Genomic DNA, 27,371 nt, shown 5'->3' with positions numbered 1-27,371 from the left:
GTAGAAGAAAATGCCTCATCTAAGAAGGAAAAGAAATAGAGACTTTTTTGCAGTGCATGAGTCATTTTTTTAAATTCCCTGATCAAACCAGGAAGAAACTTGCTCCGTACAAGTGAGAACACAGTTTGGTTGCTGTAGCAGCCAACTAAACATTGAGCAATTGAGTTTGCTCTTTGATAAGAATTTAGCAGAGTCTTTCCAATATTGCAAAAAGGGGCAGAACAGTATCTGCTTCCTTAAACGAAAGTGTTCTTTATAAAAAACGTCTGAGATTAAGTGAGCGAATTCTCCAGAATTGGCACCCTATGTCAGTCATCCCTTTTCATATTAGTGTATTCTGCTTTTTCATCACATAGACGCAAAGCTTTGCAGCTTCTGCCTGTCACTTTTCTTCCAGCTGGACTCATTCCTGGTATCAGAGCTCAACTAGGAAGGGAGCAAGAGATTGCAGGACAGAAATTTCTATTCTCCACTGCCCATTTAATAGAACAACAGAACAGAATAACAGAGCTGGAACAGACCTTGGAAGTCTTCTAGTCCAATCCTCTGCTCAAGCAGGAAACCCTACACCAGTGGTTCTCAACCTTTTTAATGCCGCGACCCCAACCGGTCGTAAGTCGAGGACTAAACCGGTCGTAAGTCGAGGACTTTCCCTGCCCGGGAGTGCCGTGCATGCGCGGTTCCGCCCCCTGCGCTGGCCGAGGCGTAGCTGGCAAGCGGCAGAGACGGAGCAGGCCGACCACCAGCTGGCCCAGCCCAAGGGAGGTAAGGCACCTGCCGGAAAAGGGGAAAAAATGGCGGACAAAAAAATGGCGGACAGCCTTGCTTGGTGACCCCCGTGAAATGGTCGATCGACCCCAAATGGGGTCCCGACCCACAGGTTGAGAACCACTGCCCTACACCATTTTCAGACAAATGGTTGTCCAATCTCTTCTTAAAAACCTCCAGTGTACTTTGTACCTCAAACACATTCTCTCAAATAGAAGCCAAAAACCACCTGTGCCAGCAGCAGAATGGAGTGACAAAATGTATTTTTTCAGTTCACTGTATCTTTTGCTCCCCAACAGAGAGCTGCCATTTTTCCTGACTATTAATCTGGGAAACCACAAGGAAGACATTTCAGTTTAACCGAGGGGGGAGGAAAAATGCCTTCTTTTCTTTAATCTCCTCTTCTCAATAGGCTACTGCTGCACTGGCAGACTTTTCATTAGGATCAGTAAAAAAAATCTCAACTGCCCCCCAAGATATTTATATTTTGTAAATTGTTTAAATCACTGTTATTAATTGCATACCAAAAAGAAAGAAAAAATAGATGAAGTTATTAAGAAAAAAAGCAAAGCATGCAAACAAAAATTCATGGATATGTGTACATATACAAAAATTCTATGTAAGCATTTCAATAATGTTTTCATTTTTGGAAATTTCACTACCATCATCCATAGATAATCTATGTAATGGACCCTCATTGGAGCCATCCACTTAGCTTTCCAGTGTTGAAAATAAAGACTTTTAACTATCAATAGGCCAGAGAAACCATTTTCATTGTCCAGATGTCGATTTCCATACAACAGGAATATACTTCAAAAAAATATGAAACTTTGAGAATATCTTATGTCAGTGACATGACACAGCTAAATTGGTCTTTTGAAGACAGGCAGTATATAGCTGAGTGCCATGTATTTGTCTGATCCAGAATTTAAAATCTATGCAGTTTCCTCCCACTTTTCCAAATTAAAAAAAACCACCTGATTATTCTTTTCATGTCCTTAAGACCAAAGGACACCTGCTCACTTTATGTAATAGTTCATCTCATCAGGGAACCACCTAACTTAGATTTACTAGCTTTATTCCTTGCAGATAGTGACTTAAGAGTCCATGTTGCCCTGTTTTCAGGAATCAGCCCTCTAGAATTTACGGTATTTATTTATGCATATAGCTATATGCCCATTCACAGTGGTGCTAAAACATTTGTGACCCGTTTTGAAATTTCAGTATTTCTGAATAAACATGGCCTAAAACATGATGTGTTCTCCATACAGATCCTGAAACTAGGTAAAGAGAACTCAATTAGACCATTAAAAATGTTCAATTCTCCACTGAGGAGAGTGATCCAAAACTACATATGGCAAAAGTATATAAATCTCTAAGATTATCAGTTCATTTAAGAAGAAATTGAAGCCAAGTGTTTCAATCAATGGGGTAACAATCAGATTTGAGGCAGGAGGTCCTGCTTTAAAAGCAGAATACCAGACATTCATTATCCAAGTCAAATCTTCAGAACACAGGTTGTGTGTCATGGCTTGAACAAAGGATATTTTTGATGATTTCAGAAAGATTGTGTGCAAATGGAGGCAATTCAACAACCAGTGTTGCCCTCCCTGGAGGGGTCAACCAGCCAAGGTCACATCATGAGCAAAATATGTAATATTCTGGGAATATTTAAGGATCTAAAGGTCAATCTTGCATTGGTCAATGTCAGGATGAGACCACCATCAGGAGAACACTGAACAATAATGGTGTACATAGCTGCATGCTCACAGTTTGCAAAAGACCACATGGATGAACTAGAAGGCTACTGGAAGAATGTTCTGAGGACAGATGAGGCCAAAACAGAACTTTTTGGCTTGAATGAAAATTGTTAAATTTGCTGAAAGGCAAACACTGCATTCCAGGATAAGAACCTTATCCCATCTGTGAAACAGGATGGTGGCAATATTATGGTCTAGGCCTGTTTTGCTGCCTCTGGGCAAGGATGACTTGCCATTAATTGATGAAATGATGAATTCTGAATTGAACCAGAAAATTTGATAGAAAAATGTCAGGGTATTCATCTGTGAACTGAAGCCCAAGAGAAATTGTTCATGCAGTAAAGCATCTCCCACATGACCAATGAATGTTAAAGCAGAAGAAAGTTTATTTTTTGAAAAGGCCAAGTCAAAGGTTCTGACTTTAATCCTATAAAAATGCTGCAGAGGAATCTGAAACATGAATTTGTATAATTGGGTACTCTTTATTTAGTTTTAGGACTTGTGTGGAGAACAGCTCACACTTTAATTCATATTCATGCAAAAATACTAAAAATTCCAAGGGGTTCACAAATTTTGAGCACTACTATAATAGTAGACCACTGGTGGTGAACCTTTTAGAGACCGAGTGCCCAAACTGCAACCCAAAACCCACTTATGTATCATCGGGTGCCGGGTGGGCGTGGCCCGCTGAGTGGGTGTGACCCACTGGATAGGCGTGGCTACTCTGGTCATGTCAGACTGGGTAGGCGTGGCCAGGGTAGGCGTGGCCAGCTTGATGTTGCTCCTGGGGAGAGATGCCTGTAGGGGCTGGGCAGGGTTGGGGGAGATCCAGGGGGTCTCTGGTGGGTAGGACAGTGGGCAGGAGGGCATCTTGCTCAGCTGATGGCTGGGGGGGGAAGGGGGCAGCTACACTCCCTCCCAAACGCTGCCGCTTCACGAAAGCAGGATGAAAACTCCAAAACGTGACAAGGAAAAAAAAGTTAAAACAGAAGAGTGTCTCACGATAGTTTTCTTCCCTGGGGGGTGGGGGCATGGGGGGAGGCTCCTGAGCCCCACAGCTCTTCCGAGGAGGGAAGGATGAGTGTAGGGAGGGGCTGTGCTGGGATCGGAGCTCGTGCCTTCCACTGCCCACCTGCACTCTTCTGCCACAGATGCCGCGGCTCTGCTTGCCTGGCAGGGTGGGGGTGCACTCGCGCTCGGGGACGCATGTGGGGCTGCTGCCTCGCTTGCCGTGCCGGGGCTGGGCATGGAGCCTCCTCGCCGCTTCACCCGTGGACATCGGAAGTGCCCACCCCACCTACCGCTCATCCCAGGGCAGCTGCCACCATCCAACACTCTCCAGCCCATCACTGGCCAGCCGGGCGGGCTGGGATGCCTCCCTTCGGGCTCCCTCAGGCTCTCCCCCCATCCAGGCTGGGGCTGGTCAGATTCCCTCTGGTCAGCCCTCCTCCCTTCTGCGGGTGGACTGCGGCTTACTGAGCTGGGCGGCGCCTCTCCCTGCACGCATCCTCAGGCAGAGGAGCCAGGCAGCCGTGGCTCTCTCTCCCCTCTGGCCTCCATCTGCCCGAGGCCCGAGCTCGGCGCACCTGGCTGGCCAATGACGAGCTGCAAAGCGCAGGACGGCGGCAGCAGCCCCAGGATGAAGGGTATGCGGGGTGGCCGCTCCCGATGTCCGCAGAGGAAGAAGCAGCGTGGAGGCTCTTGCGCCCAGTCCAGCCCCAGCACGGCATGGAAAGCGAGGCAGCAGCCTCACATGCATCCCTGTGCACGAGTGTGCCCTCGTCCTGCCAGGCTCTGCAGCTTCTGCCTATCACTTTTATTCCAGCTGGACTCATTCCCCACGCTCCCGCAGAAGGGCTGGCTGGCTTCGGCGTCAGCTGGGCAGGCCTGGCCGCGCATCTGCCCAGCGGCGCTGGCGGGCCCAGCCTTCCTTCCTTCCTTCCTTCCTTCCTTCCTTCCTTCCTCTCTCTTCCTTTCTCCAAAGTCCAAACTTACGTGTCCTCCTTCCCCCGCTAGCCTTCTGCAAAGCGCAAATGGACACCGCATCCTACTTGTCTTCTCCAAACTCACGCCCACCATCACTTCCAAAGGCCGTCTGCTTGCTCACTTGCTCTCTTGCTGCAGTCCTGCCAAAACCTTCTTTTATAGATTCCCCTCTCCCCACCCAGATCTTGCAGCTGTTCCCGCGAGAGCGCTGCTGGCTTCAGTTTTCCTGCCCTCTCCAGTTCCCACTAGTCAGGCGCACATGGAGAGGGGGAGGGGAGTGTCCCTCTGGCGTGCGTGCTGACAGAAAGGGCTCTGCGTGCCCAGTGTGGCGTGCGTGCCATAGGTTCACCACCACGGAAGTAGACTATTAGACTATTATAGACTAATAGTCTATTATAGTTCCCTTAGTTTTCTTTTCTCTAGGTTAAACATGCCCAGATTCTTTAAATGTTCCTCATGGGGGTGCAATAATGGTCATATATGCAAGGACTGGTCATAAAGTTGTTTTTTCAGCACCACTAACTTTGAATGGTTACTAAACGGCATTTATAAAGTGAGGTCTACTGGAACAATTTTTCTAAACCTACCCTGTATAGAATTATGAGAATGACATATAGAAAGAGGTTGAGCAGTAGAGTGATAGATTTTATCTAAGTAAAATTAAGAAAGTACATAACTGTCATTATGTAAAAATAAAACAAAATTCTTTTAAAGAAGTGGAAAACATTTTGTCGCTTATGTCCTGATAATTTTGATTGTAGTATCACTGACTAAACAATTTTCTCTATTCACATATGAAGTTTCAATCATATCCTGACCCTAGAAGTGAGATACGGTAGCTTTAAGCCATTCTTAGTTACACCAGTGTTAATGTGGCATGAATGAAATTTCAAGACTGGTAAAATTTGTTATTTTTAGTCAGTTAAGCCATAATGGGTTTGATCCAAAGAGTAGAACAAAATGTACTGACCATGTCAGATTCATGCTTCCTCCCCTCTGCTCCCTGATCAGCCCCATTTGTCATCATTCTGCTGATGTTTCCCTAAAAAAATGGATGTACCAGCACAATGCTGATAAGATTCTCAGAATTGCACAATAGAGTTACACTGCTTAATCAGCAGTATTATAATTGGTTTACTTTATGGCCTCTATTGGTTTAGAAGGTTGAAAATATGAAACAACCCATTCCCCTCACATTTATGCAACAGAATGGAGGAATCACAAATTAAAAATGCTTTTTGCATCTTCAATCCATTTTGTTTGTTGGGGTTTTTTTAATTTATTTTTTTGGCTCAGTTTGTGATGCAATGGGATCTGTAGGAGGAAGAAACCTAAACACAGACAGTCCTACAGCTGGACCTGCCCCATTCCTGCTGCAGCATCATGATTGCTGGATGTTTTTCCAGCTGCTGGTCATGAGCAGAAGGAGGAGAGCAAAGCCAGAGGAATCAACCAATCACTTTATCCAATGCTGGGTTTGGAAAATCAGGATAACATCAATCAGCAGTGAGTCAAAACAGATGCAAGAGGCAGGAGAGGAATCAGCAACAGGAAAAACAGATTTCTTGCTTTCTGCCAATTCAAGGATGGAGAGGATAGCATTTTAATTCAGTCACAGTGAAGGTTTTAAATAATACGGTACCAAATTTAAGTCTCACCAGATGACAACATCTGGCTGAAACCTTGTCCAGTCTCAGAAATAAACAGGATCAGCCTCATTAGCAACTGGATGGAAGATCTCCAAGGAATATCAGGGCTATAGACTAAATTGGGTATCCATCCATCCTATTTGTGTGTGTGTGTGTGTGTGTGTGTGTGTGTGTGTGTGTGTGTATTCATACAATAAACAGATTAATGGATCACAATCACAAACATACCAATTCTAGAATCACTGTCAAGAAACTAGATGGACATGAACTCGAACTATAGGGAGATTTGATCTTGCCAACCAAAGCAGGCCAGGACCAAGCACTACAAAAATATATCAGAGCAGCAAGCAAAGACCAATTCAAAACTTCCTTTAACTTTTGAACCTCCCAATCCTGAAAGAGCCATAACCTTACAGTCCAAGTCGTGGGCACGGTTTCGCTATGATGCTATGATGCATCTGGCCTGCGGGCCGGCAGTTTGACACCCCTGCAATAAGGCAACAAAATTTTGCCCACATTGTTTCCACCAATACTTAACCAGATTTTTTCTTCTGCACCATAAAGAATCACTACCAGCTGTTCCAAGGGAGGGATCTCTGAAATTGTTGGATTTTTCTTTCTAAAAACATTATTTATCTTGATTTTATTACGACTGCAGGTATTACTTGCATACTGCTTTGAAGATGTTGAACAACAGGCTACAAATAAATGGTTAGAACCAAAAAAATAACAGATGAACAGAAGACCGTCAGTAGCTTTTACTTTTAGAGTACCCAACCAAAAAGAAAAAAAAGAAACATAGGGGAAACAACAGTATTCAGATTGACACAAAACATGAAAGCACCACTCTAAGAGTGAGAAGTCTCAACTCCAACACATTTGTCTCCCCTGTGAGGGTGCTATAAAGTTTTCAGCCAATACTCCTTTCACATTGCAGTTTAACATTTGCTCACCTTGTTAACAGAACCATTTCTATCCATTTCTCATTAAAGGCCTACATATTAGGGCTTGAATGATCTCTTGAGAAATATGGTAATAGCTGCTTGGTATATTTTTCTAAATTTAAAAAAAAATGGTTTTAACTCTGAAACTGTTTATCAAAGCAGCATATACAGCACATATGGAGATGCACAATGCCCTAATTAGAAAAAGAATATTTGCTTATTGCATTTATATCCCACCCTGATATACAGGACAGTGTAACAGCACATATAAGAGTGTCTCAACTGTTATCACCCAGCTGGGGTAAAGGCAAATTGGAGGGAATGTTATTAAATCTCCTCTCTAGAACCATGGATGTTAGGACATGGTTCCATAACAAGCCAATGATAACACTCTCCTATCCAACTACTGTTATTAAACTACAGTAGTTAGGAAATGTAAAAGGCATAGTACAAAAGCTGCATTTACGATAAAGAGAAATTTTACTCTTTTTTAAATAAATCCAGGTCAGGCACTCATTTCTTTATCTCTCAAGTAGGTCTCTCAAACTCTAGCATCACCAAGCTGAATTGCAAGAACAGATGCCTAGTGTGCCACTGGAGGAAGATAAAGAGTGAATCAGACTGGACACAAGAGTCCATATTTGGGTCTGATCATAGTAATAAGACAGGGGTGTCAAACTCGCAACGTCACGTGATATCTCGCAAAGTCTTGCGACTTTTTTTGCCATTGTCAGCAATGGCGTGGGCACGGTTTCGCTATGATGCATCTGGCCTGCGGGCCGGCAGTTTGACACCCCTGCAATAAGGCAACAAAATTTTGCCCACATTGTTTCCACCAATAGCTGCCCAGCAGCCCTATTTAAGGTGACCCATTCCTTGCTGAGGAGGGACAGCTCCCAGGAACATTTAAAAGGTCATGCTATCTGGTGGACAAAACTGCTGATATTCAATCAGTTGGATTCTAACTGGGTAGGTCCAGATGAATTGCTTAGTGTTGTTGATGTTATCTGGATGAGCTTGATTCTCTGAATCCTAAGGAAACGGTCCTCTGAACTGTGTGAGATCCAGGTCTCTACTGGATTGTCAAGATAGCGTGTGGTTAGATCCTTGCAATAGTTTCAGCATCTCTGAGAGAAAGGGTGTTCTCTCCAGCCGTGAGAGACCATCATTGGACCCTTCCATTCTGGGCAGTTATTGTCCCGTCTCTAACTTTCCCTTTATGGGGAAGTTTATTGAGAAAAAAGTCAGATAGCAGTTGCAGAGAGTCTTGGGGAAAGTATATTAACTAGACCTGTTTCAATTGGGTTTCAGGAGAGGGTCAGTACACTGAGAGACTTTTAGTTGTGATGTGTCCATTTTTGTGCTCAATCTTTCAGCAGCAATCAATAACTTCCATATCCTTCTGAGATGCAAGTATTGGGAGTAGTGGGCACCATGCTGCAATGATTCATCTCCTTCAATGGTCATTTTTAGTCAGCATTGATGATAAGGAGAAGTCATGCCACAACCCCTCACATGTGATGTGCCTCAAGCTCAACATTCTTGCCCCTTCTGTATAACATATATATGGAACTGCTGGATGAAATAATTTGTCAGTTCAGGGTCTAGTATTAGCCAAATGCTGATAATACTCAATTGTACATATCAACCCTAAGCTGAACAATTCCCAATTCAAAACCAGTGTGCAATTTGAGGTCCTCCCGGACTCAGCCACTGTTCGAAGGGCAACTTTGGATAGATCCACCACGTGCAACAGTTGTACTCTTTTCTTAAGTCCTTCAGATAGTTAATCATAGCCTAATTACCTCATGGTAGGACTACTGCAATGGGCTGTACATCTGGGAGCTAGATGCAATTCAAAATGCATGGGGTAGTAATGTGCATGTCACTTTACATCCATGTGTCATCACTGCTTTGCAAGACACAAGTCATATAAACAGCTTTTCATAGCTTAGCACCTGATTATTTGAGGAGCAGCTTTTCTCTAATTGGATCAATCAGGCTGAGTGGATATGCTCTGGGTACCTTTAGTCAAATGATGCCTTCTTGCAGGAATAAGGAAGCATGTTGTCTCTGTTGTAGCAACTGTCTTTGGAACAGCAGCCCCCAGAGACACATAAAGCTCCCACTCTTCAAATCTTCCAATAATCTTTCAAGACATGGCTTTTCTGAAGCCTGGGGTGAACATGCTTGTGGAATACCTGGCAATTTTTTCTGCATGTTATTTATGTGTTTTGTCCGGAGGGTCATGTTGTTGTTAAAATTATGTATTATTTTAAATATTGTAAACTGCCCAGAATCTTTTTGAAGGTGGGCAACCTCATAATCCAATCAATAATCTAATCATGTGAGGTGAAATGGCTGATTTAAATATTTTTCAAAATATTTAAAAATTCTGAATCCCTCCCAAAAGATTAAGGTGAACCTCACTTTGGAGAGACAATGAAGGATTTAAACACCTCAAACTTCCTTCTAACTCAAAAAAAATATTCAAAACTGAGCATAAATATCACCAGCCATTATTAAAAGTTCCCAAGCAGGTTATGAGGACAAAAACCATTCCCTGGTTTGAAAAAGAAAATCCAACTAATGGAGAAACCCCTTTAAGGGCTTTACTTAATTTCTATTTTAAGCAATGAAGTGTAGATGTAGACATTTAAAACAAAAGCACATGCAATTTCTTAAAACAGTACTTACAGTTTTAGATGAAGGATTCAGAAGGGTTGTCTTGGCAACATTGAGGCCATCGATCACAACATCAAAAGGGGGATGTTCATTCACAAATCTCTGAAAACGTTCTAATTCCTAAAACCATATTTTAAAAGATAAAGACAAATAACATGTAATATATCTTATAATAATCTCCTGTATTAGAATTATGTAGAATAGCCTCTAGACAAGATGGGCAGCACATAAATCTGATAAATAAATATTCCTAAATTAGAATTTGATTGACACATAAATATACAAGTTGTATAAAATGTACCTTACAAAAGCAATAAATATTCATCACAAATATTTAGGATAGTTACAGTATCACTAATGTAACATGTAATGTTGATTTTTTAAAAAAATAAAGAAAAATGTTGATAATGGTATAAAAACTAATTAGAATATGCCATCAATTGATTCACATCTAATTAAATTTATGGAATCAGATTTTACAGTTATATTCAAATGGGCAGCCTGTGCAGCCAAGATATACAGTAGCCCCTTCTTCTATAGCCACGGTACTTAATTTAGGCATCTCCTGGAGATAATTTGTATTTGTTTATTAGTCAAAGGTTCAATTTGGTTCTGCTACTGCCCAGAGGTTTGTGTAAAACAACTGAGTCTGGGCTTTTTATGGGGGGTAATGACATTATTTAAGACTGGGAAAAGGGGTAATTGGGTCCAACAGTTTAAGAATTACTGCAGTATAGAATGAAAAACCAATTGTCCAAACAAATGCACAGGAGAAAAGGTGAAAGAAATTTCACACAGCTTACAGGCAGGAAGAATTATAGGCCATGATTATGAAAGAAAAAATTTGGGCCTAGCATACTGCAAGCCTAATATCCTGTCTTTCAACCTTGGGAACTTTAGGATGTGTGGACTTGAGAATTCCCAGCCAGTATGATTGGATTTGCTGGCTGGGGGAAATCCTGGAAGTCCAAACATTTTAAAGTACAGGTAGTCCTCAACTTACAACAGTTCATTTAGAGATCATTCGAAGTTACAAAGGCACTGAAAAAAGTGACTTATGAGCGCTTTTCACATGACCATTGCAGCATTCTCATGGTCATGGGATCAAAATTTAGATGCTTGGAAACAGGTTCATATTTATAGGGACATGTGATCACCTTTTGCAACCTTCTGACAGGCCAAGTCAATGGGAAAGCCAGATTCACTTAACAACCACATTACTAACTAATGACTGCAGTGATTCACTTAACAACTATGGCAAGAAAGTTCATAAAATTAAGCAAAGCCCACATAAGAACTGTCTTGCTTAGCCACAGAAATTTTGGGCTCAATTGTAGTCATAAGTCCAGGTTTACCTGTGATAGATTCTGCATTAAACAGTGGAACTCTGCAAGACATTTGCAAGATATTTTATGAAGAACCACTCCTAAAACCACTAAGGCAACTTCTCTGGAAGGCTCAGTGCATGTGCACACTGTCAGGGTTCTGACAGACAGAGACGAATAAAGCAGAACTCCAGGGCTTGAAAATTCCTCAAAGAACATGTTTATTAGTTAGAAAGTTATCAACACGGTCAAAAGTGAAACCAAGTCTGAATACACAAGTAACAATTGCCAAACTACAAAGTTAAATGTCCCACCCACAAAACCACGCAAGCAACTTCGTTCCCCAATATACTTATTTGGCGGCTGTTTTATGCAACACGCAGTCCCTGGTGTCGGGAGCAGCAGACGACCTTGGTTCCCACGGGACAGAAGATTATTTTGACTAACGAAGCACCTGGGCAACCCCCCTCCCTCCGTTCTATGTGGCAACCTAGAATGACAAGAAAAAATGGCTGCAGCCATGCTCATTGTAGAATTGACACACACATTTCCATTGGGGTCATCTCTACAGCAGCTGTGCATAAACACACATATGCAGAAATAACCTGGAAAAAGCTCCTAAAGTAGCAAGCATTCCAGTGCTTTCAGAACAGTGTTTTAACATTTTCCCTTTTGCATTTATTTAGTATCTTACATAATTGATTTTTCCTATTCACATCTCCGCTTTAGGTTTTTATGAGAAATCTTGATCTAGCTTCATTTCAGAAATTTTCAGCTTTTATGACTAAGCAAAAATCAACCCAGACAACACGTTGTTCATTAAGCACTAATGAATTGTGATGATAGAAAATGAATAAAATACTTTTTTAAAAAAATATCTTTTTACTGAATTTACAAAAAAAGGATTGTTAAAACCTCGAAGAAGCCGTTGCGATGGGACAAAGAAGAATTGAAGAGAATCCCATGACAATATTTGAATGAATTAAATATTAAGATTTTCAGAAGTAAAAGGAAGGAATTCAAAAAATTGGTTTATTTGATCAAGGTTAAAATAAGACATGTTTTTATCAAATACTGGCAACCATTTGCAGGACTTTTGCTGACACCATGATTGAAAAGCTGATGTTTCGTGGATTTGCTTATAGATAAGGGATGGCATATGGCAGGGGTAGGCAACCTTGGTTCTTTTGTGACTCGTGAACTTCAACTCCCAGCATGGCTGGCTCAGGAATTCTGAGAATTGAAGTCCACGAGTCACAAAAGACCCAAGGTTGCCTACCCCTGCCATATGGGAAGCAGAGATACTGTATCTATTTGTAACCTTATAGGAGGTGAAGAGCTACCAAAATAGTTTGCGCTGGTGATGAAGAGTGGCAGTAATTTCTTTATATCTTTCTTTTCTTTTTATTTACTCTTTCTTTCATTTCATTTTTCTTTCCTTACGTTTTCTCTCTTTTTACTTTTTCTGAGTTTGTGTTAGTTTTTATTATTGCAATTAAAATAAAAAAATGATAGATCTTTCTATTCTGAGGTTTTTGAGATATGGAGAAAGAATTTAAATCATGTCGACTTTTTTAACCTGTTAACAATCCAAAAAGCATTGTTTTTTTAACCTTATGACCATAAGAACCTTTGATGAGAAACCTTGCCAACAAATGACTTCATTTCAAAAACCATTTTTCCTCTGCAAGCTCAGTGATTTTTCCTGATTACTGTTTCTACCAATTTGTTCCAAACAGATAGAGACCTCCTGATCAGTTGCTGTGGCTTGTCAAGTACTTTTCTTACAAAGAACAGGATAACTAATATTTTATTCACATTCTAATAGAGCAAAATATCCTTACATAAATCTTATAATAATAAAATTCTGCTCCGTGTATAATAGTAGATTGATCTTAATCTTGCCTTCCATATCCCTTTCAAAAAGTGCATATGATTTAATGACTGTGGTTTATCTGGAATAAACACATAAAACCAAGTTGCATATTTCTTTCCAGGTTCATAGCCCAAGGCATATACCAATAGTTTAGTTCAGTGGTTCTCAACCTGTGGGTCAGGACCCCATTTGGGGTCGATCGACCATTTCACGGGGGTCGCCAAGCAAGGCTGTCCGCCATTTTTTTTGTCCGCCATTTTTCCCCCTTTTCCGGCGGGTGCCTTACCTCCCTTGGGCTGGGCCAGCTGGTGGTCGGCCTGCTCCGTCTCTGCCGCTTGCCAGCTATGCCTCGGCCGGCGCAAGCTATGCCTCGGCCGGCGCAGGGGGAACCACGCACGTGCGGTGCTCCCGGGCAGGGAAAGTCCTCGACTTACGACCGGTTGGGGTCGTGGCATTAAAAAGGTTGAGAACCACTGGTTTAGTTCTTTTGCAAGTAGCTTGGAAAAATGGATTCAGCATTTACATCAAGGGGAATCCTAGCAGTTGTCCTATTCCTCTGTAGAGTGGAGACAATTGGGGGGAGGGGGTTGTTACTCCAGCAGCAGACGTATCTAAAAGGGGAAGAGCTCTGACTGAATGATAATTTTTTTTATTCACCTCTGGAGCACTAATTAGTTTGCAGATCTCTGACCTCCTAAAGTGAAAAATGAATCTGTATGATTCCCTAACCAGTTCGGATAGAATGGAGGCGAATTCTGACATGGGATCTATCTTTGCATATGCAACCTATCAAGCTTCACAAAGCCAGAACTTTGTAATAACTCATTCCCTACTTTGCTTGGAAAAATCAATAGGCAGGTTGTCTAGCAAATCCATGCAGAACCTCCTGCAAATCTGCACAACACTCCCCAAGAGTCACAATTCACAGCCGGAAACCCTGGGTTTATGGCGTTTTCTTTTTTTCAATGAACTAAGATCAGTACTGGTGAAGAAGAACACCTTATCAACTTTGGAACTCTTTGGAAATATATCCAAAGAGATACATTTGTTTGTAATTTTTAAGGTTAAAAATTTCTGTTATCCCAAGGATGAAAGCTGGATTATGGCCAGGTTTTCTTGAAATCTGTGGCTGAATTTGGTGTTAGGTTTTACTATAGGGTGTTTTAGTGTTACGTTGACAGTCTATCACAATTATCTTTTATCTATAAAATCCTTATTCTAAACTAAAAAGCCTAAAATAATGTAGTTTTCCTCACAATCACCTTTCTGCACTTTTTAAAATTATATAATATTTTATTAAGGTATGACGAGAACTAAACACAATGCTTTAAACATGGTCTCAGCGTAGATTTGTATAAAGACATTATTATATTGGCAGTTCCTTTTTTCTATTCACTTTATAATGATTCCAAACATCACATTTTTCTTTTTTACAGCAGCTGCACAATGAATTGACATTTTCATTAGGCTATCTAGCGTGACTTCCAGACCACTTTCCTGATCAGTCTCTGCCAGCTTAGATCCCATTAATGGGCAACTCAGATTTTTTGTACCAATATGCACTACTTGTTTACACTGATCTACATTTGGCATTTCTGAAGTAAATTCATTCTATTGAAAGGAACCTATTGGAGCTCATCACGATCCCTTTATTTACAATCCAATTTAATATATTTTCCATAGTAACCAACTAAATATCCCTGGTAGCTTATAATGGACTTTTTCTGCTGTTCTTTCCAAATAACTGCTATTCAAAATCAAGCTGCCTTCAGTCCTACAGGTTCACTTACAGACATCGTGACCAGGATCCATAAATTTATTTTTAGTATCTTTTTGAATTGCTAACATATTTAAGAGTTGGTGAATTAACATAATACATCAAAAGTTCATTTCTACTTTATTTCATGCAAGTGAAAAAGAAGGTGGAGGGACAGAGATTTGACCTATCTTTCAGAAGCAGGTTTTTTTTTCCTAAGAAAAACTCAAATTACTTAGATTGTAATTACTTTCCATTAAAATGGTGTTTGGTTTTAACAATCAAATGATGAGGTGAGAGAAAGAAGGGAAATAAGAAGCAAATTAATGATTTGCTGAATTGTCACCACACTTCTGTAACAAATAAATCCCTGCAAAGTGATAATTAATTATTAGTAAAAGCAATTTCCTTAGTGTGATGAGAAAAATAGTCATTGAGATGAGTGAACAGAGCAGTAAAATCAATGGTATCCGATACACAATACAATTCTGGACCTATATCAACAGTAGCAAGATGACAATAAATATATGGGGAGGTCAGCAATGAGACTTCAGGGCCCAAACTTCAAACTATTTATCAATAAGACTCAGTAGAGGTCAGAGGAAAATGTGTAATGAAAGTCTCTATATGTACTAGAAGCAGATGGTACAAGCTATCTTTATGCCAAAGGACAGTTTATACATGACACCTATGGGTGAGCAATTGTTTAATTTAATTAAATGGAGATTAATTAGCTCAGATATTCATCCATTGAACAGCAACAAGAAAATATTACTATAGTTTACATTAAGAAACTGTAAGGGAGGAGATGTATCACGTGCATATGGCCATGTGCCAGAGTAGAATATAAACAGACTAGAACATAAGAACTAGATAAGAATCATAAAAATTATCTGGAAAAAAACCAAGTAAACTCCAATTAATTTATGTATGAAATCAAAGTTTAGAGAATTGAGGTAAGGAGCTATAAGTAGCATAGACAGAGCCAAGTAATGCCTACACCCACTGTCAGGTATAGGATTTCAAACAATGCTGGAAAGTACTGAAGAATTCTAAGGGCTGCATTCAGGATGAATCAGAACAATGAAACTATAGGTGTGTCCTCATGAGCAATAAATGGAAATCTTAAGCAGGACTAAAGTTACTTAACTATTCTAATGAGTAAAAGACTATTGAAGGCAAAGGTTGAAGATTGAGATGAGGATTCTTATATTACCACGTTTTCTGAATCTACAAGAAGGATTTGTAAGCATTTTTGAATGACCTATCTCACAGGGACTCTTGATTGGCCTCTTCAAAGTATCAGCTCTTAGGTTTATTTACAGAGGGTTGCATTTGTTAAATACTGATATCTCTCTGGGAAAGTCCCCTCAATCTAACTAATGGTGGAAAGCACGCACCCTTTTTAAATAATAATAGAGTATTAGAGGATGTAATAATTGCCCCATTCATTCTCAGTAGTTCCACAAACTGCCTAACTTGGTTTTTTCCCAGATGGAAATGGAAGCTGCAAGTCAAGGTGTTCAGACAATATGCAAATTGTGTGATGTTGTATCCAATACAACCAAACATAAACACATAATCAGAGCATTACAAAGGAGTTCAAATGCAGTTAACACATAATATTTGTTCCACTATCAGGACATTATCTTGTATAGGAACTTTTTAATGCAATGTATTATAATTGCATCATAATCTAATTGTTCACATTTACGCTCCTCTTTGCAATGACTTTTGTATACTAGGCATCCATGACATACATCATACATACATATATACGTAAATAAATACATACATACAAGCTATTCTTTAGTCAGTATTGAATGTTTATGCATTTGTTCTACACACAGTTCAAACATCTAAATTACAGTACCTGTAAACAGCAGGAGTTTTTCAGTACTGTAGTGATATACTGATTGCTGAACTCTTTAGGCAGGTTCAGCTGCCAGTTTAGGCACTGATCAGGTCCCCCTTGGGTGGAAGTATCTTCTTTCTCCTTCTGAACACTAGCGTAATTCTTAGTAACAATTAAAAACTAGAAATTAATCACTTTTCAAACTTTGAAGTTGCCAGGATTTATTTATGAGTAAAAATCAATGATTCACTCTGTGCTTCTCTCTACACTTTGGCTAAATAAGTCAAGAGCCAGTATGACTAAACAAAACAGAATTCAAATTGTGCTAACTCTCTGCTAGACTGAAATAGGTAACAAGCAGATTTATTATCGTAGGAAACTTGTCTTGCAATAAAAATTACCAGAAACTCTGTATAAAGCAGCAGACCCAGCCATGATATCACAGGGAGGCAAATTCAGGATCACTGCTTCCATCTATCATCCAGATGTTCAAAATCAGGTTGTAAATAGGGTTTTTTTTTGGGGGGGGGGGGAGGTTGTAACTTAGTTGTAACTAAGCAACTCGTCATAAGTCAAGGACTACTTGTAACATGGTGTGTTGACTCAACTAATATACTGGGAGTGCATTGAACCTTATCCCATCCCAACTGTGGTCGTAAGTCGAGGACTATCTGTATGAATAGTGTTCTCTCAGAACAGAACTTTTGCTTTTTTTTCTTTGTGATATTTCCACCTCATAAATCTATTAGCCATAAATTTAATTTCTATATTAAACTTGCCTTAATAACATTTACATCATAATCTTCAACATGAGATTATCACCAGTAATTCATTTATACTAAATTGCACTCTAATTTCCAGCATCACCATAACGAATGTCTGATTCAGATGGGGAATGACAGATGTTTTTTAAATGGGTCACTGTGGCTTTCTAAGAAATGGCACATGTATATCCAGCTGATCACAAATGCAGATTATTCTAATAGGTAGCAAAAAGTAGAGACTCACTTCCATAGCGACATCTACACAATTCTGAAGTAAGCAAAACCTACAAATGGTCAAAAATTATTTCTACCATGATAAGATTTATCATTTTTCTTTAGCTAAAAAATAGGAGGTCCTTTTAACGCTGGTAGCATAATCCTTTAGTACCTCTATAACAGTGTTTCTCAACCTTGACAATTTTAAGGCATGTGGACTTCAACTCCCAGAATTCCACAGCCAGCATTGCTAGAAACTGATGACAATTTTGAGGCAGGAAAGACAGAAATCTGAACAAAAAAAATCTACAATAGGCTTGACAGAGTTTAAAAACCAAGAACTACCCCACAAATCTAGGACAGGGGTCTTCAAACTTGGCCTTTTTATGACTTGTGGACTTCAACTCCCAGAATTCCTCAGCCAGCATGCCTGGCTGAGGAATTCTGGGAGTTGAAGTCCACAAGTCATAAAAGGGCCAAGTTTGAAGACCCCTGATCTAGGAGAATAACAAAATCCTAGTTCCATGTATATGCAACTTTTAGTACATTGCCCTGCCTATTGCAGTCCTTGGTAAATACAAGCATATTGTTAACTCTTGTCCCTAAAAATTTTCCACTCTGTTCAAAAGGGTTTCTCTCTGCTGTTATCTTGTTATATGCAATCATAAAATGATAAAATGTCTTTGAGTATAATAATGATGCTAACATTTTTATATCGGTTATTTTGAAACAAGGTATCTTCAATGATCAGCAGAAACCTCCATTCTTAAGAGGTTATGTGTTAATGTAACCAGTAAAACTGAGATTTAAAGGTCTATCAATGAATGGCTCATACAAATTTTTGCAATGGTTTGACACTCTTTATAATTTTAGGAAGCATAATAATCAGTAATATCAAACAATAAAAAGGTTCTGTATTCTAGCTTTTAGTATTTGAAAGTAACAAAGAAATATGGTTTGCTATTTAATAAAAAAAAATGACAGCATCATGAAGACAACCTATTGTGACTTTTAAAGTTATCACCACAGAATTGCCCAATCTGAGTGTCTGTAACTATGTAAAATTTTAGAAGATTCAGTAAAAAATAAACTAAATACTAAAATGTTTTTATACAAGGAAAGCATTAACTGACAAGACGTCTTAACAATGTAATGTGTGTCTGATTTCCTTTCCTTAACTGGTTGAAAAAGCTATTAGCCATAAATGGAATCTCCCTAAAAACACAACACATACCCAAATAAAAAAAAATATTATCAAACAACTGTTCCCACAATAAATTCCTTTCAGAAAAACCCCCAGCTATGTGTAAAATACCCAAACATTTCCAACCCTGAGCAATTCCTGAATGTTGCTGGTTAACCGACTTAGGAAACCATTAGGGTTTGCTATCATGACTGGCTGAAAAACAATTTTGCTGAGTCAAACCAACCACTCACATGACCAAGCAGATGAGTTCCAGCAATGGCCAGAATCTGAAAGTTGACAGGTAGCTGCCTACTGCCTCAAAACATGAAAAGCACTTTTAAACATGGAAATTTAGCAATCACTATCAATGAAAAGGAAAGACCTATACAAGACACCACATCTTACACCAGTAAAATTCATGTTAATTACATCTCCTGTAAAAAAAGTTTTGATGTGTATTGAAGAACTATGATTTTCACATTTAGTGAGCAATCTGTAAAGTCTTTCATCTAGAAATTCCTTTCTTTGTCTTACCCAAACAGATTTTACAGTGTAGATATAGGCAACCCTTCTATTGGGACACCCAGCAGCGGGACCGGGGGGGGGGGGGGGGCAGCTTCTGACACAGCCATGCAAACTCTGCAAAGAGCCTAGTTCCTTTAATATTGATTTTTTGGATGCTTCTCACAGCCTTAATATTAAATATATAAATAGAGCAATCCTTTTAAAATTCAGCACAGGTAGTTCTTGACTTAGAATACTCATTTAGTGACCATTTCATGTTACGACAGCACTGAAAAAAGTGACCACTGGTCCTGTGGTAATGTGTGACCATGATTTGGGCATCTGGCAACCATCGCACATTTATGACAGTCGCAGTATCCTGCAGTCATGTGATTGCCATCTGTGACCTTCCCAGCTAGCTTTTTTCAATCAGCAAAGTCAATGGGGAAGCCAGCAGTGAACATTGCCAAGTCCCAGTTACATGTCTCACTTAACAACCAGTGATTTGCTTAATAACCACATGAAAAAAAAGTTGTAAAACCTGGTGCAGTCATGTGATGCTGCACTTAACAGCCGCACTGCTTGGTGGCAAATTTTCTGGTGCCTATTGTGGTTTTAAGTTGATGACTACCTGTATAAGTATACCCTTATACTTCGAACATCTGCAAACTACATACCTTATTAATTCCTTTGTAACATGCTCTTACCTAATAGTTAAATAAAATCAAAACATTTATTTGGGGGCAAAATATGGGAAGATAGCTTCCAGACACTGGTCTTATTATTAACATCCGAGATTCAACAAAGCCAAAACAAACCTCAGAGCCAAGATACAATAGCACCATCTAGTGGCCATTCTTCTCTCCTACCATACGTGCAATATAATAGGCTGCATATATCCTTTCGAAATGTTTTTGGCACGTATCTCTTTCTGAATAGTTAAATCAACCTTGTCCTTCTCTAGACTTGTGCCACTGTTTCACAAATCATTTTTGGATGTCTCTATAAGCAGATACATATAAAGCCACTTTGCATGGGGCTTGACATATCTGTAAGCAAGTCAATTACATGACTTAAATTTTAAGAAAGATTTTGAAAATACCATGTCACTAATAGCAGCAGCAGCAGCAACAAAAATAATTTATTTATTTAACTTATGTACCGCTCGATTCTCAACAACTCTAGGCAGCTCACAACAATCAAAGACATTAAAATCAATACAGCAGCATAACAGATAAAGGTAAAAGCTGGTATATGCGATGATGCACTGGTTCTCATTCTTCCTTACTTTAAAGCCTGGGTGATTAGCCAAGTCCTCACAGCTCTTCTAAACCAGGGCTTTTCAACCAGTGGTACGGGTACCACCTGTGGTACATTGGCACCTGGCAGGTGGTATGCAAACATCCTAGAAAAGTGGTAGCGGGGGAGAGGAATGAGCTGAACCGGTGGCAGCATCGCACAAGCCTGAGTGAGAGATGGTGGAGCTGCAGGGTTGTCAGGGCTCAGTGACAGCGCCAGGATCAGTGCCAGGCTCCAGCTGGAGCTCGGTGCTGATCCTGGTACTTCTGCTGAGCCCAGAAGAAGTGCCGATCAGCTGGAATGTTGCAGCATCTCCAGGGTCTTGTGATTTACATTCAGATGCTTGGCAACTGATTCATATTTATGACGGTCAGTGTCCCAGGGTCATGTGAAGTGAACAAAACCTGCTGCAACCACCCAGCAGACGGGGGGGGGAATAAAAACCAAACACCCCCACCCCACCCCCGCTGCCAATCCTCAACAGAAATGCTCACAACAATGGAAACCTCAGACAGGAGAAAGAGCGCCGCTGGGTGGGCAGGCAGGTGTCTTGCTCGGCTGTGCCTTGGGGGGCACTTTTTTCAGTGATATTGTAACTTCGAACATCACTAAGTGAACTGTTGTAAGTCGAGGACTACCTGTACTTTATCACTTTTTTCCTTTTTTTTTTTTTTTGGTCATCAAGTTTTTGACACCTTGCTAGGCGACTGGTGGGACTCGGATGTTGCCATATCCTAAAAGTGGTACAATGGGTGAAAAGATTGAAAAGCCCTGTTCTAAACAATAGCACAGTTAAATTTCAGGAGGAACCCCATTCAGAAGGCAGGTGTTGCTACAGAGAAGGGACACTTCCAGGGTCCCAATAGATGACACTGAAGGAACCCAGAGCGCACCAACCCTGCAGGACCGAATTGGCCAGGCAAATGTTATGATAACCAGGCCCTATGCCACACAGCACAATTTTACAGTGTTACAGAAAAATATAACCTTGGATCAAAATACAAACATTTGTTTAATTGAGGCTCACCTGGGGAGATGTATTTCGAAATATATCAGTGCCTTCAATCACATCCCTTTTTATTTTTTCCTTGACATTGGTGAATTCTTCTTCAGTCAGATTAATATCTTCCAAAGCGTGACCACAAGATGGACACTGACTGCTACAGTAACAATGAAATCATATAATAATAGTTTTATTATAAAATATTAGCATCTTAAATATGTTTCTTCTTCTTATATAACTTAAGCCTCATTACGTTTACCTTTAGCCTGGTAGTACGAGATGTCGAAGAAATCTACATAAGCAAACTCAACTAAATCAGTCTATTGAATTAGCAGCCATTTTTTGTTAGTTTTGTTATAGCAGGCTGGTTTCTGAAACTATTCTTCTGCAAACAGCATGGAAATGAAGTTAACTATCCTATTAGCAGGTTGGCAAAACAAGTATCTAGTAATATTTTGGTGGCTTATTTACAAGGCTGGATTGAATATTTTGATAGAAAAATATTAAAATATTCATTAAATATTATGTAAATTTTCAGAGTTATGTGAAAAAGTTTCAACTGCATCATTTCAACCTACACCAAATGAAACAAAGGTTTGTGCATTCCTTTGTTCCTTTTTTTCCAGCATAGTCACAAGAAGACACAAAACCTAAGTATTGAACTATATTTAATATTAACTAGGATTTATTGAAACCTGCCCCTCAAAAATCCATGATCTGGCTTTTTTCAATTAACCATAATTAAGTTTACACTTTACACTTTGGTCAGAACACCAAACAAACAAACATAATTTTAATCTGTTATTGGTTGTCACAAATTAAAAGAGAGCAGAGTAATTTAAAGAGCCTGCACCAAGCTCAGATGTATTCATGGGATATTAAACTATTTAATCATTATTCATAAATGGTACCATTCAAAAGAGACAATGAAGAAGCTAAAAAGGAAGCAAAAAGTCCAGAACACATCATCTCCAGCCAACACCCAGATAAGCAGTGATTAAGACCAAGCAAACAAGCAGAAAACAATAATTAACAAAGACAAAATCACATTCCCACCAAATTGGCAGGATAAACTACTGTATATAAACAGGGAGCAAATCCCGCACTCACTAGCATTTATTTTGTATGTAGTGGGTAATGAAACATCTGCAACAAACAACCAAGTAGAGCGCACCAAGAACTACACAGTTCAACCCTGAGTTACACACAGTATATTCTCTTCCATTGGAACCCAACTGCCTTTTCCAAAAGGCAAATGGACTTTCTTGGGTTTTTTTCCTTGAAAATTTTCACTTCTTATCCAAGAAGCTTCTTTAGTTCTGACTTTAGTTCTGAAAAGCACCTTTGGGAAAACTATGACCTGGATGATTGAGAATCTCCATAGACTTCTATTGGGACAATCTTGTTTTTATGGTCAGAAAATGGGGAAAAATTCTCAATCCTATCAATCATTTAAATCTTTACAGATTTTCTAACATTTGAAAACTACATGTTCAAGTATACTCTCAGCCACAAAACTCCTTGGGTAACAGTGAGTTATTTTCTCTCATCCCAACCTCTCACAGATTTCTTCCTGCAACTATCTTATGTAAGCTTCTTTGAGCTTCTGTAAGAAATGTAAGGTAAGAAAAAATAAAGAGAACATTCAGGCATTGCACTGCACCCTTAAGGCAGATATTCAATTTCCTATGAACTTTAACATACTTTTGCAAAATTATAAGAAAAAAGCCTGGGTTTTTTTTGTAACACTTGAGTTATATAACACTTGAGTGAAAGATGAAAATCTTTTTTTTCTGTTCCATTTGAAGAAGTAATTGAAGCTAAACACGAGACAGAACTTTAAAGAAATATATTTACCTATTATTCATGCTTGTTAAATTTCCTTTCCAGTTCTCTCCTGAAATACTATTAAAATGCATAAAAATTAGAATCCAATTACAATAATTTAAACATCCAAAAGAAGCATTTCCTGCTTTTAGATCCAAATGAAAGCATCAATAATGTACTGGATATATATTTGGACACAAACATTTTCTTAAAATGTAGGGGGTAATAGCTAAGCAGTCATATATAGAATTAAAGTGTAACTGCAATTCTATGCAGTCACTTGCACATAAGTCCCATTCACTATTTAGAGTATATTACTTCCAGTCTATCTGACAGGGTTTTGTTAGGAGCTAACAATTCACAAGCAGGGACACAGAGCAAATGTGTAGGAAAATCAGTTGATCAAAATTTATTTGATCAGATTGATCAAAGAAAATAGAGGTTTAGAATCAGCTTTCATGGCTCAGGGACTGTTATTTCTTGAATTACAATAAAGAAAAGTGTCCTAATTGTATTGAATCTCTGAGAAGTTGCAGGAAGTTTATGTCTGCTTTGACAGAACCTGGCAATAACTATTTAATTAAAATTAAACATTATAAAATATTGCAGCATTTCCCTGTTTCAGCAATCATCATTTAACATATACTACTTTTAAAGAAACTATAGCAGCATTACAACTTATACTTAAGTATTCCGTTATTTGTAAAGGCATTAAGAGGTCATTTTTTAAATATGGAGATTCAATAGTAGTCTTTAAGACTGCTTGATTATCCCATTGACTAGGTTCATGTATCACACTAGGCTATATCTACAATATAAGCCATAATGTGGTTTGCCTGCTTGTAGCTAAGTGCAGTTTATAAATAAAGATTTATAAAATGATTTATGACTTAGTTGAACAAATAAGAAAATTGTTGCTTAATGAATTCACCATGTTTAAGGAACTGAAGCTCAGTCTGATGTGTAAACCCAACCATCGGCTTAAGAGATAATAAACTTCCCAAGCAAAATAACAGTATAGTCATAGGAGGTTGAGTTTGCATATCATGTATTGTACAGCATCATGTGGCTTTGAGTTTTTTACTTATATGTACACAATAGCTGATGTTTGTAAATAACAATTATTTATTGTTCATATGAATTAGGTATTATTCATTAAAACAATCTTGAATATAACACAGATGGCTTATAGCAATGTGTGCAAACTTCCCATAGTTTTGATAGTTACATATATTTCTCATCAACTTTTACAACGTAAGCAGATTATTTACTGATCAGTATTTAAAGTATTATTTTAAGGAACTTTCATCTAAAATAAGAACAGCTATTACTGGACAAGCTTTATTTACCTTTCAAACCACTGCTTTATGCTCAGCACGAGAGATTCATCAGGATAAATTTGATGTTCTCTTAAGTAGTAGAGGATATCAATACATTTATTTTTCAAATGATCATCCTTCACAGGCTGGCAAAAGTCGAAGAAATGCTTTATTGTTGTCAAACTAGGAGTCAGATTTTCAGTTACCATTTCATGAAACAATTCAAATGCAAGGTTTCTTTCTTGGTTGAGCAGGGCACCCTCAATGCAGTCTCCATAATTTTGTCTTGAATGGAATGAGACTTTTTTAACCTTTTCCAGTAGCACCAAGGTCTCTTTCCAGTGTGGGGAATCACTCAAGCCTTTGATGAGCAAAGAATAAGCTGATGCTTCTAAAGATTTATATTTGGCTTTCATAATATTATAGATATCATAAATCTCTCCTACGTCCTTATGATAAACGCATATAGTCAAGTACTTCACCAAATGACTATATTCAACATCTCCATCACGTTTAGCCACTGCAACCAGCAAGGATTTAGCTACATCTACTGGGCTATGATCATGTATCATGTTATCAAACATAACATCTTCAAATTTTTTATAGTGTTGATATTCTTCTTTTAACTTCTCCCATTCCTTGGCACTCAAAGGTGTGTCTGGAGGAGAGACTTTGTTCAAAGGACTAAAAGACTCATTTGCAACTGCATTATTTGTATTGTGCATTGCCCTTATCTTGGATGATCCAGCAGCAAATGCGCTGAAAGGTTTTGGGGGAAGTCTGTCTTTACCGGCTTTTTTCTTCGTCATACTGCCATCTTTAATTTTAATTTCTGGATGAAATGCTTTAGGATCTATCGACTCTACCAGTCTACATGATGTAGAAGTAAAACACCTACACATAGCTGGCAAGTTTTGCTTTGTTGACGCAGGGAGGAATGTTAATGTCTGCAAAACCCAATTTCTTATTGGGAGGAAAAAACCCATAATAATGAATAATTAAAACTGAACTTTTTTTTTTTTAAAAAAGAACCAGTTTGTAATAAATATATGAAAAATAAGGAAACTGACAGATTGTCCCAAAAACTGGTACAATAAATGATTGATGTCACTAATACATTTAACTATCTCATTAAACCAAATCAGTTTTTATCATTCTCAGAAGAAAATAAACTAAAAGGCCAATTTGAAATGAGAACTTCTTTTCCTTCATTTGTTAAAATACTTGACAGAAGCATATTTCTGAAGTTCCTTCATTAGTGGTACCTGCACACAAAAAAGTCAAGCACAATGATATGAGATTTTCATTTAGGTCAGGTTGCATGAAAACAGATCATATTTCCTTAAAATGACAAAGATAAATTATAAATTGCACTCACTTACCTAATCAGACTTAGTTTTCAATACTTATGATCATCTTGTAGAGACAAACTAACCATACCTAGCCCTAAAATTGAGATCTGCAGCACTGTCATGGATCAAGACTCTGATATTATAGAACAGTGGTGCCGAACCTATGGCACATGTGCCAGAGGTGGCACTCGGAGCCCTCTCTGTGGGCACGCATGCCATTGCCCCAGCCCCACCTCCCCCGCAACCTCCGCACCAGCAGCCTGCCCGGAGGAGAGTCTCCCCCAGGCACGGCCCACGCAGAGCAGCGTAGCCAAGCACATGGCAGCTGGGCAGCAGGGGCAAGACTCCACCCTCACGCCATCACGTGCAGATGATGCTGCGGGGTGCAGGCGGAGGGCGTGGCCACCATGGCGCTGCAAGGCCACCTGGGTAATCTGTGGTGAGTGGCCCTGTAGGGGGGTGGAACGGGGGCGGAGCAGGGGGCAGAGTGGGGGCGGGCCGAAGGGGCAGGCCGATTTTTGGGCACTTGGTCTCTAAAAGGTTCGCCATCACTGTTATAGAACCTATCACTTGAGCAGATATACTCAACAGCATTAGGCCGCCCAGCAAAGATATAAAGGATACAATCCAGTAAGATCTATTATCTGTTCCAACTACCTTTTTTCTTTTAAATTTAGCATTAGAGTAAATAGGTGTCTTTATTGTAGCCAGAAACCAGTATTATTATGCATTGGTCTTTAACTACAATAAAGACACATTTATTAACTCAATAGTTTAAAATGGGAAACTATTTTAAAATAGTTAAAATATGGAAAATGCACAACCAAAATGCTCAGTTAATTTTACAGTGTGTCATGTGTATGTGTGTGTGTGTGTGGTTGTGCATTTTCCATATGACATAGCATTAGAGTAACAGTCATGGATATCTGAGAGTAAAATAAGTAAAATTAATCAGAATGACTAGAGATTATCCACTCTGTGGACCAGCATAAATTGGGCAATGCTATATTTATATAACATATATAAATGTATGTGTAATAAAATACATTTAACAGTTTTAATAGCCTATTTACCCGTGGGCAAAACTTAATCTAAATTGGATGCCTTTATAATTCTCTTCTTAGACTGCAAGGCATCAAAGAATGCCCTCCTAAATGAAGGGAACATAATGTGATTTAGGTATTTAGATCAGGGGTGTCAAACTGCCAGCCGGCATGCCGGATGCGTCATGCCGAAACCGCGCCCACCCCAGCTCCGGCAATGGGGAAAAAGTCACGATACGTCAGGTGATGTTGTG

At 39.2% G+C, this 27,371-nt stretch overlaps 1 protein-coding gene across 1 annotated transcript in view; it reads right to left on the bottom strand.

Moving 5' to 3' along the window:
* Positions 1–25,742, bottom strand: part of PRORP (protein only RNase P catalytic subunit) — a 46,003-nt gene extending 20,261 nt beyond the window's left edge. The window contains exons 1-4 of the mRNA XM_015819080.2: positions 24,753–25,742; positions 23,434–23,481; positions 21,601–21,733; positions 9,805–9,912 (exon numbers count right to left, since the gene is read on the bottom strand). Of these exons, the coding sequence (XP_015674566.1) occupies positions 9,805–9,912; positions 21,601–21,733; positions 23,434–23,481; positions 24,753–25,708 (1,245 nt within the window). The 5' untranslated portion in view covers positions 25,709–25,742. The remainder of the gene's footprint in view (positions 1–9,804; positions 9,913–21,600; positions 21,734–23,433; positions 23,482–24,752) is intronic.
* Positions 25,743–27,371: the final 1,629 nt, after the last annotated feature.

This window comes from Protobothrops mucrosquamatus, unplaced genomic scaffold (assembly GCF_001527695.2).
Source record: "Protobothrops mucrosquamatus isolate PMUCROS unplaced genomic scaffold, P.Mucros_1.0 scaffold858, whole genome shotgun sequence".
Taxonomy (NCBI): domain Eukaryota; kingdom Metazoa; phylum Chordata; class Lepidosauria; order Squamata; family Viperidae; genus Protobothrops; species Protobothrops mucrosquamatus.
Note: the sequence above shows the minus strand (reverse complement) of the source record. Positions and strands in the feature narration are given on the sequence as shown.